Source organism: Dermacentor variabilis, unplaced genomic scaffold (genome assembly GCF_050947875.1).
Source record: "Dermacentor variabilis isolate Ectoservices unplaced genomic scaffold, ASM5094787v1 scaffold_14, whole genome shotgun sequence".
In the NCBI taxonomy this organism is placed as follows: domain Eukaryota; kingdom Metazoa; phylum Arthropoda; class Arachnida; order Ixodida; family Ixodidae; genus Dermacentor; species Dermacentor variabilis.
In genome coordinates, this window is record NW_027460302.1 from 6222872 (window position 1) to 6235444 (window position 12573).

General features: G+C 42.0%; 2 protein-coding genes across 2 annotated transcripts; one reads left to right on the forward strand and one right to left on the reverse strand.

Moving 5' to 3' along the window:
* Positions 1-422: 422 nt before the first annotated feature.
* Positions 423-5549, forward strand: LOC142567832 (uncharacterized). The gene is made up of 4 exons (XM_075677984.1): positions 423-764; positions 1823-2044; positions 3770-3822; positions 5292-5549. The coding sequence occupies exons 1-4, from the start codon at positions 427-429 to the stop codon at positions 5453-5455; spliced, it is 777 nt and encodes a 258-aa protein (XP_075534099.1). The 5' UTR covers positions 423-426; the 3' UTR covers positions 5456-5549.
* A 2486-nt stretch (positions 5550-8035) lies between these two features.
* On the reverse strand, positions 8036-12330 carry LOC142567831 (uncharacterized). The gene is made up of 3 exons (XM_075677983.1): positions 12008-12330; positions 11668-11902; positions 8036-11410 (listed from the first exon to the last, which is right to left on the reverse strand). The coding sequence occupies exons 2-3, from the start codon at positions 11716-11718 to the stop codon at positions 10385-10387; spliced, it is 1077 nt and encodes a 358-aa protein (XP_075534098.1). The 5' UTR covers positions 11719-11902; positions 12008-12330; the 3' UTR covers positions 8036-10384.
* Between the last annotated feature and the right edge of the window lie 243 nt (positions 12331-12573).

Genomic DNA, 12573 nt, shown 5'->3' on the forward strand with positions numbered 1-12573 from the left:
CCCAGGGTTGCTTACAGCCAGGTTTCGCGGCACACGCTGCATAATTACTTTATTGTAGTGAATAAAACGTTTACACTATAATATTATTGACTTATCTTGATTAGAAGCAAATAATATGTACGTTTACTAATTTAAAACCGTTAGTTAAGATTTGTCTTGGGGTGCGCGACGGCGGTTTCTGTAGTTCAGTGCAACATCGCGCACGTAAACAGCTGTTCGCAGGTGGTTCAGCAATTCTTTATTCTATGGTTCAGCGCTGTGTGTTGTCTTATCTACCTTCTATGACCGTTTCGTTTTGCCTGCGCTACAACAATCTACAAGATGGCCTACCGACAAGTTCATATAGCTGCCCTCACCGTATTCGCAACTCAAATCAACATTAGGGGGCGCTGCGAAGCCTGGCCCGGTCTGGCTACACTGTGCAGTATGGCGCCTTTAGGGAGGTCCCCGCGTGCGCTGTCCTTCGTGAAAATATTAAGCTTCTTGCAGTGCGACGTTAATTCGCGCTGTTTTGTGGAGGGAGAACGGGTAGTGGACGCCGAGCACCTCATTTTAGTCGGTACCAGTGGTACAGTGAGTAGTGAGATGGAAGTGGTCGCGCTGTGTGTGCAAACCTCCGGCGTGACAGCGGACCCGCACGAGATTGTGGTGAGAATCACCGACGCATTCCGGGACCCATCGATCGTGGAGGCAAAGTGCTCATGCACTGCTGGATTGTCACAAAAGTGCAAGCACATCTCAGCTCTTTTGATCCACTGTTACAGGTAAGTCTTCCGTGACTCAGTCACTACATCGACGCGCATGGGAGCGAAAAGCAAGCCCGCTGCTTCCACAGCTTTCGAAACAGGGCCGGGATAATGTAACTGACTCTGTTCCCATTCCAAACCTGTTCTATTCCTTCGCCTGTGCAAACCAGGTGCAGGTTTGACTCGTGGTGCATGACCTGATCGTATCTGATTACTGCCTGCCTCATGGGCCGCCACAATTGGCTGCTATGTAAACTAATGAAAGGGGAAAATCTGTTTCTGTGTAAGCTAGTGGTGACTCACCTCTTGCGCCAACCTGAACTGATTTTGCATGTTCCTCTGTTGTTGAATCATACATTTTAAGGCTAGGTTCGCCTCCCAACTGCTTATTTCTTTCAGACGCTAATATCAGATCATTGCTTCAATGTTTACACATTTTCAAATGAATGTGACGCTTACTTCCCAGCTAAACACTTCTAGCCTGGCAAGCGAACATTTAGACCCAGCTTATTCCGTTTGTGTGATTACGAAATGAGTGGGCTTTTCTTGTTTTTTCACGAACATAGCTGCAATGATGGTTGAAAACAGGAGTGGAAATTACTGATGAGCTAGGAGCACGGTTACATTTGGAAAGACGGGTGTTCACATACTTCGTGAAGAGGAACTTGTTCAACTTTTCATCGTGTGCTGTACAGTCTCAGAACTATGCATTACTTGGTGCATTGATGCAGCATATGGTACCAGTGATCTTTTGCAGAGTTCTTGTCTGAACTATGTTGTGTTCTTTATTATTATTATCACAGCCCATATAAAGCAAAAGTAAGTCACATACATAAATGCATATATTACAATTGAAGGGGTTATTAACACATGCAATGTATGGTCATTGATACATTTGAGAGCAATCTTTCTAAATGTGGTTTTTGGGCGCTAGATGGGACACACAGAAGAAAAAATGCACACACATCATCACTGCACTGCAGGTTTTCGACTGATTTAGAATGTTATGCTGATGAACTTGTTGACTACGACTTGTGTATCTCAGTTATGTTTTGTGCAACAAAAACCTCTTCCAGATCAGGCCTTGGGTCCCTGCCGCCACTTAGCTGCACAGATGTGGCGTGTGCATGGGGCACAAAAAAGAAACTTGTGCAGAATATGTATGCACCTGCACCCATCCGGACATATTGCCATGTGAAGCTGCCTGTCCCTCCTCCGCAAGTTCCAATGACTGATGCCGCACAGATGTTGCAGATCCTCCAAAGCAGTGCTCCAAGTTCTGCTATTGCAGTGTTCAAGTAAGAGTGTACCAGTAACGCATTTGTGAACCGAACTCTTCTCAATCGGATGATACACTATAGCTGATACACTGTACCTGATGTTTTTCACATGTAAAGTGCAACTAAGATAGCAGCCACACCTTAGTGCTAAATTTTATTTCTGTATGTTTTACATATCTCTTTCTTTATGAAATACAAAGAGGCTGCTGCAGTGCAAGCACTTGTAAAGTCATAGAGAAGGAACCAGCCAATAAAGCACATCATCCTCAGAACAGCCAAACTGGCGTAGTGGCTGTAGTGTCCTGCTGCTGAGCATGAGTTCACAGCTTTGATTCAGGATGTGGCAGTCCATTTCAATGGAGGTGAAATGCGAAAACCGATTAGTTAGGCTCACGTTAAAAATCACAGGTGGCCGAAATGAATTGTGAGCCGTGCACTGCAGTGTCTTGTATGGTTGGGGTGTTGCTTTGGGAGCTGAAACACAGTGATTAAACTACCTGCAAAGACCACTCATAATGTTTAGTTGGCACACAGTGGCCGCTGTAGCTTTTTCTCAATGAAATGGGGACAACCATCAAATAGTAGCACCAACCAAAAGCTGAAGCCTAAATAATAGTTAACAGAAGAAATTTATTTTGATGTTAACAAAGGCAAGATGGCAAGCTTGATTAGCCACCTGCTTGTCCATGCTCTATTGAACGTTTTGTTGAAAAGAGGTATGTTAATTGCTTCTCATGTATGTCAGATTGATCTCAAATGTTTATATTTTACCCAAAAGTGGTTTGTGCTTGTAAAACTCGGGTGATAACCAAAGTGACAAAAATAAATCTAATTTTCCCCTCTGCATAGCGAAGGCTGGGCAATGCAATTTTTGGTGTTATAAAAACACTTGTGCGAGACATGAAATGCCCAGAGGTGGTGTTAATTCATGTTTCACACAGCTACTTTTCTTTAATGTTGTTAATGGAGCTGCTGAACCACTGGCCACACTCATTTACACATATGGATCCACCATATAATTTTAAGGTGATCGATAGCGTTAGTAATTTATTAATTAACCTTTTGCAGGGATAGCTGATAAAAGCCTTTTTTGTATGCCGCATCATTACTGTTATGAAGTAACTGCTATCCCCTTGCATGAGCTGCACAGTGAAAGTATACCAAGGAATGAGTGAATGCATTGCTCATACAAAAACCCTGACAAGTTGGTGCATGTCCTAAGCGAGATTTTTGTAGGTTTTATAATGAGACAACATTTGGGCTCACCACAAAATATAGTAAATCTGAGGTTTTGTTCAAAACTAGTAAAGCCAAGCTAATGTCGTAATCTGGCTCTTTCCTTAGCTCGTATGACAAGAGTGGGCTGTGTCCTCCACTTTTCTCTTCTCACAATGTAAAGTTCAGCAGCCTTGTAACATTTAAGAGGAGGTACAGGATTATTCCTCCACAGGGCGAGTGAATTTGAATGAACTGGAAGCAATTTTTTTTCCTTCTATATTCATGTTGTGAGAACCATCTATGTGACGCTGATTTAGGTCACTAAAGGAACGATTGTTCCAAGCAAATTTATATGAAATGCATCTGTGCATATTTAGAAGGCAGGTATAGCATGGTAATGACTATTTCGTAGTTGGGCGCATGATTGCTATAAGAGCCGCATATGTTAGTAGGTTGATGGTAAAAACTCGATTCCTGTATGTTGTTTTATTTGTTGCCACTACCATATTCTTTACTGCTATGCAGAAAACGCAGAAGAGGGCAAGACAGCTCCACAACAGAGTCTCGGACCAAGAATGGTGAGTTCTGCTGTTGTAGTGTTACTATGCAGTCAAAGTTTCACGTTTAATTGTGCCTGTTCTGTGCACTGGGGCATGCATGCTCCTACACCATTGTTTAAGAACTGAAGTGTCTACAGCTTAATTAATATTCAAAGGCAGCAGTTCTTGCTGACTGGAAAACTTTCACATATGAATAAATTTATCATCTCAGATTAAATTGTGGATAATACAGAGCAAAATTTCACTGCGTTATGACATTAGGTTCAACAGAAACTACTATACTATAGATGTATAAAAAACACTTTTAAGAAGCTGTAGCAGTGTAGCTATAGTGCCTATGTGCATTGCTATTTTCTGTGTACTTCGTCTAAGTGTTGGTCTCCCAAATTTGAACTAAGCGGTAGGTGTTTGCATACTCAATGTATTCCTGAGCATCACATTGTAGTTCTACGTATGCGCACCAGCGTTAAAGAATTGTTGGAGTGACAGAAAACTGTATTGCAGTCGCTGTTTGGCAGGTCTGAAAGGTGATGGTGTACTTTTGTCATCTTATCTAGGAGTTGTGTCGAACACTCCTTGTGTCGATTTGTGAGGTGGCTGGCATTTCTTATCACATGTTCTATAAGGATCCATGCTTGGATCATTTGCTTGCATGCACTTCACTGATTACGCAGTAAGCCTCTCCTCAACAATAAAACAACTTTAAATTATTCATTAACATACATGCGTGAGACAAATTGATATTTACATAGACTGCCATTCTTAATTGCTTGTTTGTCACCACCAGTGTGGACACTGGCCTACATTGGAGCATTTCGCTACACGGAAAGCCAGACATTCCTTTCCTGCAAGACTCTTCACACCTTAATGCAAAGCGCACACCGTGATCACAGCTAATTAAGTATAATTCTTCTGAGAGTGCACAAGAGGCTAAAAATTTCAAAGCAGCAGAAAGGAAGGTGACATAGCAGATTACACAACAGTTTGGCATCCTCCTTTTGAAGGCATCTTTTTTCTGCATGACGTGCTTTAGTTTTTAGAGGCCACCCTTCTGCAGCTCTCTCCACAATAACAGGATGCATTATTTGCTACAACTACAGATAGCCTACATGAGAGGGCATACAATGGCAGCAGTTTCACTTTGGCACTGTTGGGGCAACTAAACAAGTCGGCATCTCATGACATTGAAAATCTTTTTTGTTCTGGGCCTAAATGAGCAGGTGGCAACAACTTTCAGTACCGAGCTCTCTAATCTTGAAATGGTACCTCCCCGACCAGTGTAGATATAGTTGGTTATTAAGCACATGCTACTGTTGAGTTTCATGCTTTTCAGTAGCATTTTCTATATTTAAATTTGGATCAGTTGCCCTTGAATAATTCTTTTGTGATATTCATAGTTGCAGAATTGCAATTTTGGTGCAGACTTATTACTCTGCTGTTGCTTTCTTTCACCTGAACCTCATGGAGGTCTGTGTTTATGTTTGCAGCCAAACAAGCCTGCCGTTCCGCCCCACTTCCTATGTTGGAAATGCTGAGGGCTCAAGCAAATGAACTGAAGCAGAAAGCACCAGAAGACGTCATGCTCCATGTGTGTGAATTGTATGGTGGAAAGCGTGCCAGGAGTGAGATTGAATCCTTGACACAGGGATAGTCGAATTCTCCAGAATGGCACAGATATCGAAAGGGCCTTGTAACTGCAAGCATTGCTCATGCCTGTATGACTCGAGCGAAGACTTTTCTTTGTTCGAAAGGTGCGGCCAACATTGACCCATTTCTTACGCTTATTTTAAGAAGCAGAACTGTTATAACACCAGCAATGCATGTTGGGATTTCAAAGGAAAGTGCAGCGCGTATTGCATACAAGACCTGGCAAGAAGCACTGGGGCACACACTTGAAGTGCGTCAGAGAGGGCTGGTTTTGTGCGAAGAATTTCCCTTTATAGGTTGTTCCCCTGATGGTTATGCCATTTTTTCGTGCAAATGCTGCGAGGGCAAGGAAGTCCTCTTGGAGATTAAATGTCCAACGAAGCTGGACAACTCATTTAAGAATTACGATGCCTTGGAGCCTAAATTAGAGTACTGTACGCAACTTAATGTGCAAATGGCTGTGTGGCGTGTAAAGGAGGCCCATTTTTTTGTTTATTGTAGTGACACTTCTTTTTGTTGTGCTGTTGTACACTACAACAGCTGTGCCTTTGATGAGTTCAAAGATGCAATGATTAGTGTATACAAGCAGCGAGTGATATCAGAGCTCCTCTTGAGGCTAAGCCACTGATGTCGTTCTTGCTGGTGCCGACTGCTCATAAATTTTAAAGGGACTGTCAACCAATTTTAATGTTACCTTCTTTTTTCTTCTACTTCTCTCAAGTGTGACAAAAAGCTTACTGGTCACTGTGTCCAATCATACAGTGGCAACTCGTAAACAGCCATGGAAAATTTTTTTCATCTGAATTTTTTTTCTCTGCAGTGAGCAAATAAAAAAATTTAAATTATATTACGGGGTTTTACGTGCCAAAACCACTTCATGATTATGAGGCACGCAGTAGTGGAGGACTCCGGAAATTTGGACCACCTGGGGTTCTTTAACATGCACCTAAATCTAAGTACACGGGTGTTTTCGCATTTCGCCCCCATCGAAATGCGGCCGCCATGGCCGGGATTCGATCCCGCGACCTTGTGCTCAGCAGCCTAACACCACAGCCACTGAGCAACCATGGCGGGTAGTGAGCAAATAAGGCATACATGCTTGAAACATTGAGAGGTGAGCGTGATAGCGATTATACGCCAGCATTGTTGAGAAGCAGACGGCAAATGCGGCCCTAGCTGTACGAAATATTTTATCAAACCGTTCTAGCAGTTCGTGTTTTCTGAAGTGTTGAATTATTCATACAATAATAGCTACATTCTTTCATAGTTTACAAATACTTTGGACATATACATGTCATTGCTTTTTTTTAACCTTAGCCAAGCCAGTACTGCTATTCATGTAGTGCTGACGTCTGTTTACAGCACATTTAGTTTAAAACTTCACATGAAGATCACATAACTCTGGGTGCTCACTCACAACTTGTGTGCATACGAAAGCAGTCATGTGCACCATTATGCATTGAAGGATTCCATGGCTCTGCCACTCGACTCATTGCTGCGAAAGCAGCACCATTCATTTGAGTGTACTTTTTTATAGTTCATAATACACGTAAAATAAAGGGCAAACATCTATAGTACAGAGAGTGATCTTGAACAGTATGTGGAACAGCAGTTACAATAATTTCATTGCATACATGTGAAGTGCCAAAGTTTCACCGCCAGTTCCCGCCACTTACCAGGTTTTGAGACTTTTCGTGCCAATTTGAAATTATTTTCAGTTAAACTGCAAACAGCTTCCTCGATTGTGTCACTGTAAACGATTGTCATTTCCTTTCTACCTTCTCCTGGCACATTTGGTGTGGTTGTCAGTCCCTTTAATGTTTCATCGCTACATTGCGTTTCATTGTTCATATTGCAAAGATTCTGTAAAGTGAAATGTTCATGTACATGCACCGTTGTAAGCAGAAGAGACCCTATTGTGTGCCAAACTGCAACTTAGCTTCACCTTTCGCTGTGGCGCTTGAGGTCACCTATCACCAAGGCTGGCACAATGTTTTTTTTTTGCCGACATAACTGTTTGTTTCCTATGGCTCATATGTTATCTTTTCACAAGTTGTGCCCGAGCAACTGCGTGACATCAGTGGTGACTTAGGCAGAACTCATGGAACCAACTTTTCTTTGTTGTCTTTGTTTGTGCACTTCTTAAAGGGGCCCTGAAACTGGCATGCTGCATAATATAGATACTACGACCACCACAAGCTCTGTTCGCAGGACGATCAGACAACTGTGTGTATTGATTGGTCTCTGTAAGTGATGTAGCTCCAGGCGCCAATCTCGCGTTTAGAGAGTGCCACACGTGCCTGAACCACAAGTAGCAATGTGACAAAAAAAAAACTTGAGCAGTGCCTTGCCCCCTTGCCATGCACCGTGTAGCTTCCAGCGCACTAGTGGAGACGAAAAGAGAAAGCAATGCATCGGTGCGATTACTAATTCCGCTTACACTTCAGGGATTCAAAAAAAAATTTGTAGCAGATTAGTCAGCTGTCCGTTAGTAGCATTTTAAATTTTTATATGTCACTTACTTTCCATTTATTGATATATTTATAGTAAGGACAGCTCTATCTGCTCTCTGGGGGTCAATAATTATCATTCACTGATGTTAAGTCTGCACAAATGTCTCCCCATCTTGTATGCTGGTGGTTTAGTTATGCTTCCCAGAAGAGCCATTTGCATTGTATTCAACAAATTAGGAAGAAGCATAAATTATGGTACATATACCAGCTGGGGTCATTTGAATGAAACCATTCTTTCAGGGTAATCTGCACTGGTGGCCAAATTTTCCAAATATTCATTGTATGCAGGTTTGACACTGTTCCATGTTACTTCTCATGTTCTGTTTGGCAAGATAAAAGAAATCCTCATATGCTAAAAAGTGCAACAAAAATGGGCTCGAGTAAAATGTGTGAGGCAAACACCTCGACACTGAGTACAGTGAACAAAAAAATTGAGTGCGTGTGGTTTATTTTGCGAAAAAATACAAGTAAGGCAAGGTGAGGGGGACAACACCCATTGAAACATAACCGCAACTCTATGCAGACAGATCATAAGTGAACTGCAAATATCTCGGAATACCATAAGATGAAAACTTGCATCAGAATGCGTAGCGTAAATCAGCAATTCAGTGAAGAATACAAGTTGCAAAAGAATGTGCATTGCTAATTTACAAGAAGTGTGTTGAAGTTGAAGTCTGCAGGTTTGGCCAATGCAAACAAGTGGAGCATGTAGATCACATGGTAAAAATCGTGTTTGAAAAGTATGAAACGGCTGAGTGGCATAAAAAATGCTGGATTTGCGCACCCTAGTTGAGGCAGAGACAAAATGTCTGCTGGCAGTAACGCTTGCCTCCTGGGCAGCATGGTAACGGGACAGGCTCTTCCATTTCCCAAAATGTGGCCAATTTCCTCCTATACATGGCTTCAGGTATTCAGCTTACAGGAAACAATGTTGTCCAAGTGACATCGGGTGAATTAATTTGAAAATTTTCGGAAAAAGAAAAGGCTTTCTAGACGGCACCTTACAACTACCAATGTATAACCAAAATTTGCAATAGGGCCTGGTGAGGGGCCCTTACGAGGCCATGCACAATTAAGTTTTCCTAACAAAAAAAAAGTTAAACTCAGGCAACATAGCAACACATGTTAAGTTCAAATGGGCTGCAACAATACACAAGATTGTGGAGATGTAAAAAAAAGCAAACAAAACATTAGAACAGGCTATAGTAAGGAAGTACACAATGGGGGGGGGGGGGAACAAGGAATATAAAAAAATTGTTGGAGGGGAATTTATGTGCCAAAAGTGAACCAACACCACCATTTTAGGAGGGGCACTATAAAAGATTACTTTTCAATGAAGGAAAAGAAGTGCTTTCCTCACACTTTCCGCTAGTCTCAAGGGGTTGAGACACCAAATTTTGAGTCTATCAAAATGATACTGTAGGCTTCCTCTGTATGCAAGGACACTCGACATAAAGTGTTGGACACAGAAAACGTTTAAAATATATTTTAATTCGCTTCCAAAGAGCGCCTAAATGCTCGTTCTCGTGATTGAGACCCATCGCCACCGCGAATGACATGGACGTCACTGTGTTGGAAGCATAACAAAAGTTTTAGCGACATCATACCACATTAGAGTGACTTGCAATGAGTCGTGACCCACAGCACCGGGCAAGCCTAGAGAGCCTCGAGGGCAATGAGCCGCGTCAGACGTAGAGTCATAATTGGAGCTGCTGCAGCTAGCCAAGACAACTGTCGGCGTGGTTTTGTTTGCCTGCGCTGATACAGAATGTGTGTGCGAGAGCAGACGATGCAGCAGTGTGTGCGTCACAGCTTGGTGGACCCACGTGACCAAGCTTTCTAGACAATGACATCACTGTCAAACACTGCGCCCGCAAACCGAAACTGAAAATCTTTCACATAAATAATGCGATATTAAATTATTTACTTAGAATATAAGAATATTTGAGCATGTATCATGCTTCCTAGAGCAATAAGAAAATTTTTGAAACAAAGAACGTGCAAGCCACAAATGTGATGTCTCAACCCCATTAACGTGACTTATTTTGCTACACAGAGACTGGCTGACGTGTATCGTAGTGTTACTGGTTTTAAGATGAAATCTGAAATTCTTGGTAAATTGTTTCAGAAATAATGTAATGAATACTCAGAGGTAGACGATACTTCTGACAGGAACAACATGCTTTTAGTTTCTAATTAGCCACGCAATTACATTACCAGAGCCAAACCACTTGATCTGTAAGAGGACAACCCAACAAAGGTCTATTTCAAGTGTAAAATAAGGGCAAGTGCTGGCTTCACCTCTGCTGGTAAGGAACATGGCACTTCCACTCCTGTGAAGTTTTTAAAACTTCCTTGCATGGAAAGCACGAACCACTTTTACGATGCACATATGTTCGGGAAATATATTGATCCAGTACTCACAAAAATCGATGTGTTGCTAAAATCGGTGATGAGAGGTTTGTGATGCCTGCAGCTATTATAACAATGTCGTCAAGTAGTCCCACCATGCTCCATGGGATTCTTGTTGACAACACTTTGAATATTTTCATTCGCTGTATAGCACGCTCTACATGAACTCTTGCTGATGCTATCTTCTGTGTCCTAAGTGCATCACCCTTTGACATCTGCTTTTGTTTTCTGAATGGAGGCCTGATTAACTCAATTAAGTGATCCGCACAAATGTCATCGATCAGAAAGCCACGGTCTGCCATTATGGCATCTGATATTGGGTCTAGTTGCTTGATGAGGCCGCTTTGCTCAAAAACGGCCTTACCTGAGGTGCGGCCTCCATATCCTTGGCTTATGTGGGCAATAAGACCACTTGGTGTAACAGTCACCATATATTTAACCGTGAAACCTTTCTTATAGAAGGAGTAGGTCTGTAATGCACATCGCAAACAGTTGGGCTGCCCAATAGGAATTTCGGTGCAAGCTACAATGACATGCACGTTACTAAAGTGTTTAAAACAGATGGGCAAATGTTCAACAACATCTTCTTTTGGTGGCACAGCCACAGTTACCTTTAAAATTTCAGACAGCAGCTGAACAGTCTCTGCAATTATGTTGCTACATGTAGTTAGGGAACAGTTAAAAAGGTGACTCAAAAATGCAGTGGAAATATTATGTTTCAATTTCACCAATGTCAATGCAATTCTTTCTTTTGCACATAACTGGTGCCGTCCTGAAAGTGGATGAATTTTTTTGTAGCACGTCACAAGAGCATTCAGAACATCGATTGATGGCAGGCCTGTGAACGTATTTACATTGCTATTATTTATCGTGTCCACAAACTTCTGTGGAAAAGAACCTGATGTCACTTGGACAGCCTTGCTTTCTGTAAGCCTTGTCCCTGAAGCCATTTCTAGGAGGAAATTTGCCACGTCTTTTTCTTCTCTGGAATATTCTCCCATTAATGTCCGGGGGCCAGGTTGGCAAGTGCATTCCTGTCGCAAAACAAAATCAAGAGTTATAATGTCTGACATAACTGATGCGAGGTGCAGCTTTTATTTTTTTTTGTCATTCCAATAATGCACGTCAATGTGTTAAATTCAATGTTGGAAGTAGGAAACCCAGGGTTTTTGCATCAATTAATTTTCACCCATCACACACCACAATGCTTTCGCGAAGTAAATCCAGAAAGCATGCTGCTGGCTAGGTAAAGACAGCTGCCACATCACAAAGATATAGGAAAATAAATTACCATATTTGCTATGTCCTTGTCACTTATTGTGTTTTCAAGGCTTTGGTCCATACTGTTAGGGGATGGGAGATCGTCCTGCAATGTCAAACAGAGTTTAATCCCAAGGAACCAGTGGTTAAGCAATGTGTGCACAAGTTGCAGGCAGCCAATTTACCATGGTGGTCGTCCTGACAAGTGCATGGGGCAATGCCTTTGCTTCCAATGGGGAGGACGCTGTCTGTTTGCTTGATTCATGCTGTAATGCATTAAAAAGTGTTGACATTATTTATTGCATGCTTGTAGCCATGGTGTATGTACCATAAGCATATAAGTGCTGCACTATGTAGTCAAATAAACTTACTCTGGCTGACCGACATGCACGTCGGCGAAGTCTTGCCAGGGAAATCTCTTTCATACGAGCATCTTTTTTTTCATCATAGCATGATGTCTTTGGCAGGTTTTCAGTGGGTACTGCATTTCTTTTCAGCCGCCGCCTTTGATATGCAACATCTGAAAAAAATAAATGAATTGTTTGTGCTTTATTGTGTCTCAATATGGGCTGCACCGAGAAATGTTTTCTTTTAACCTCAGAAACAAGGCCACAATATTTATTAAAAAAAAGCATTTGCAAGGAAATGAAGCACAGGTTTGAGTGTGCAGGGCTATGCAACGTTGTACACCGAATGTAGCATCTCCAAATGTAGTTGAAAGCTGCTCATAACACACAGTACACAGGTGCAAACACCACCACATGACCAGAGTATTTTTGCCACTGACTTGGGGATGATTTAATAATCCAGATAATGCTAGTTTAGGTACTAATACTGCTCATATATATGGGACACGTCAGTAGACGGCGGACGCCGTAAACTAGCAAACGCATGTAAAATTGACGTGTGGCTGTCGCGTAAGTGGCAAACTTCTGCA

Excerpts from the sequence above, each read along its gene's own strand:
- LOC142567831 (XM_075677983.1), bottom strand. The coding sequence starts at position 11,718 with ATGGACCAAAGCCTTGAAAACACAATAAGTGACAAGGACATAGCAAAT. Across the intron at positions 11,411-11,667 it reads ACAAGGACATAGCAAATATG|GAATGCACTTGCCAACCTGG; the intron begins GTAATTTATTTT and ends GTTTTGCGACAG.
- LOC142567832 (XM_075677984.1), top strand. The coding sequence starts at position 427 with ATGGCGCCTTTAGGGAGGTCCCCGCGTGCGCTGTCCTTCGTGAAAATA. Across the intron at positions 765-1,822 it reads CTTTTGATCCACTGTTACAG|ATCAGGCCTTGGGTCCCTGC; the intron begins GTAAGTCTTCCG and ends AACCTCTTCCAG. Across the intron at positions 3,823-5,291 it reads AGAGTCTCGGACCAAGAATG|CCAAACAAGCCTGCCGTTCC; the intron begins GTGAGTTCTGCT and ends TTATGTTTGCAG.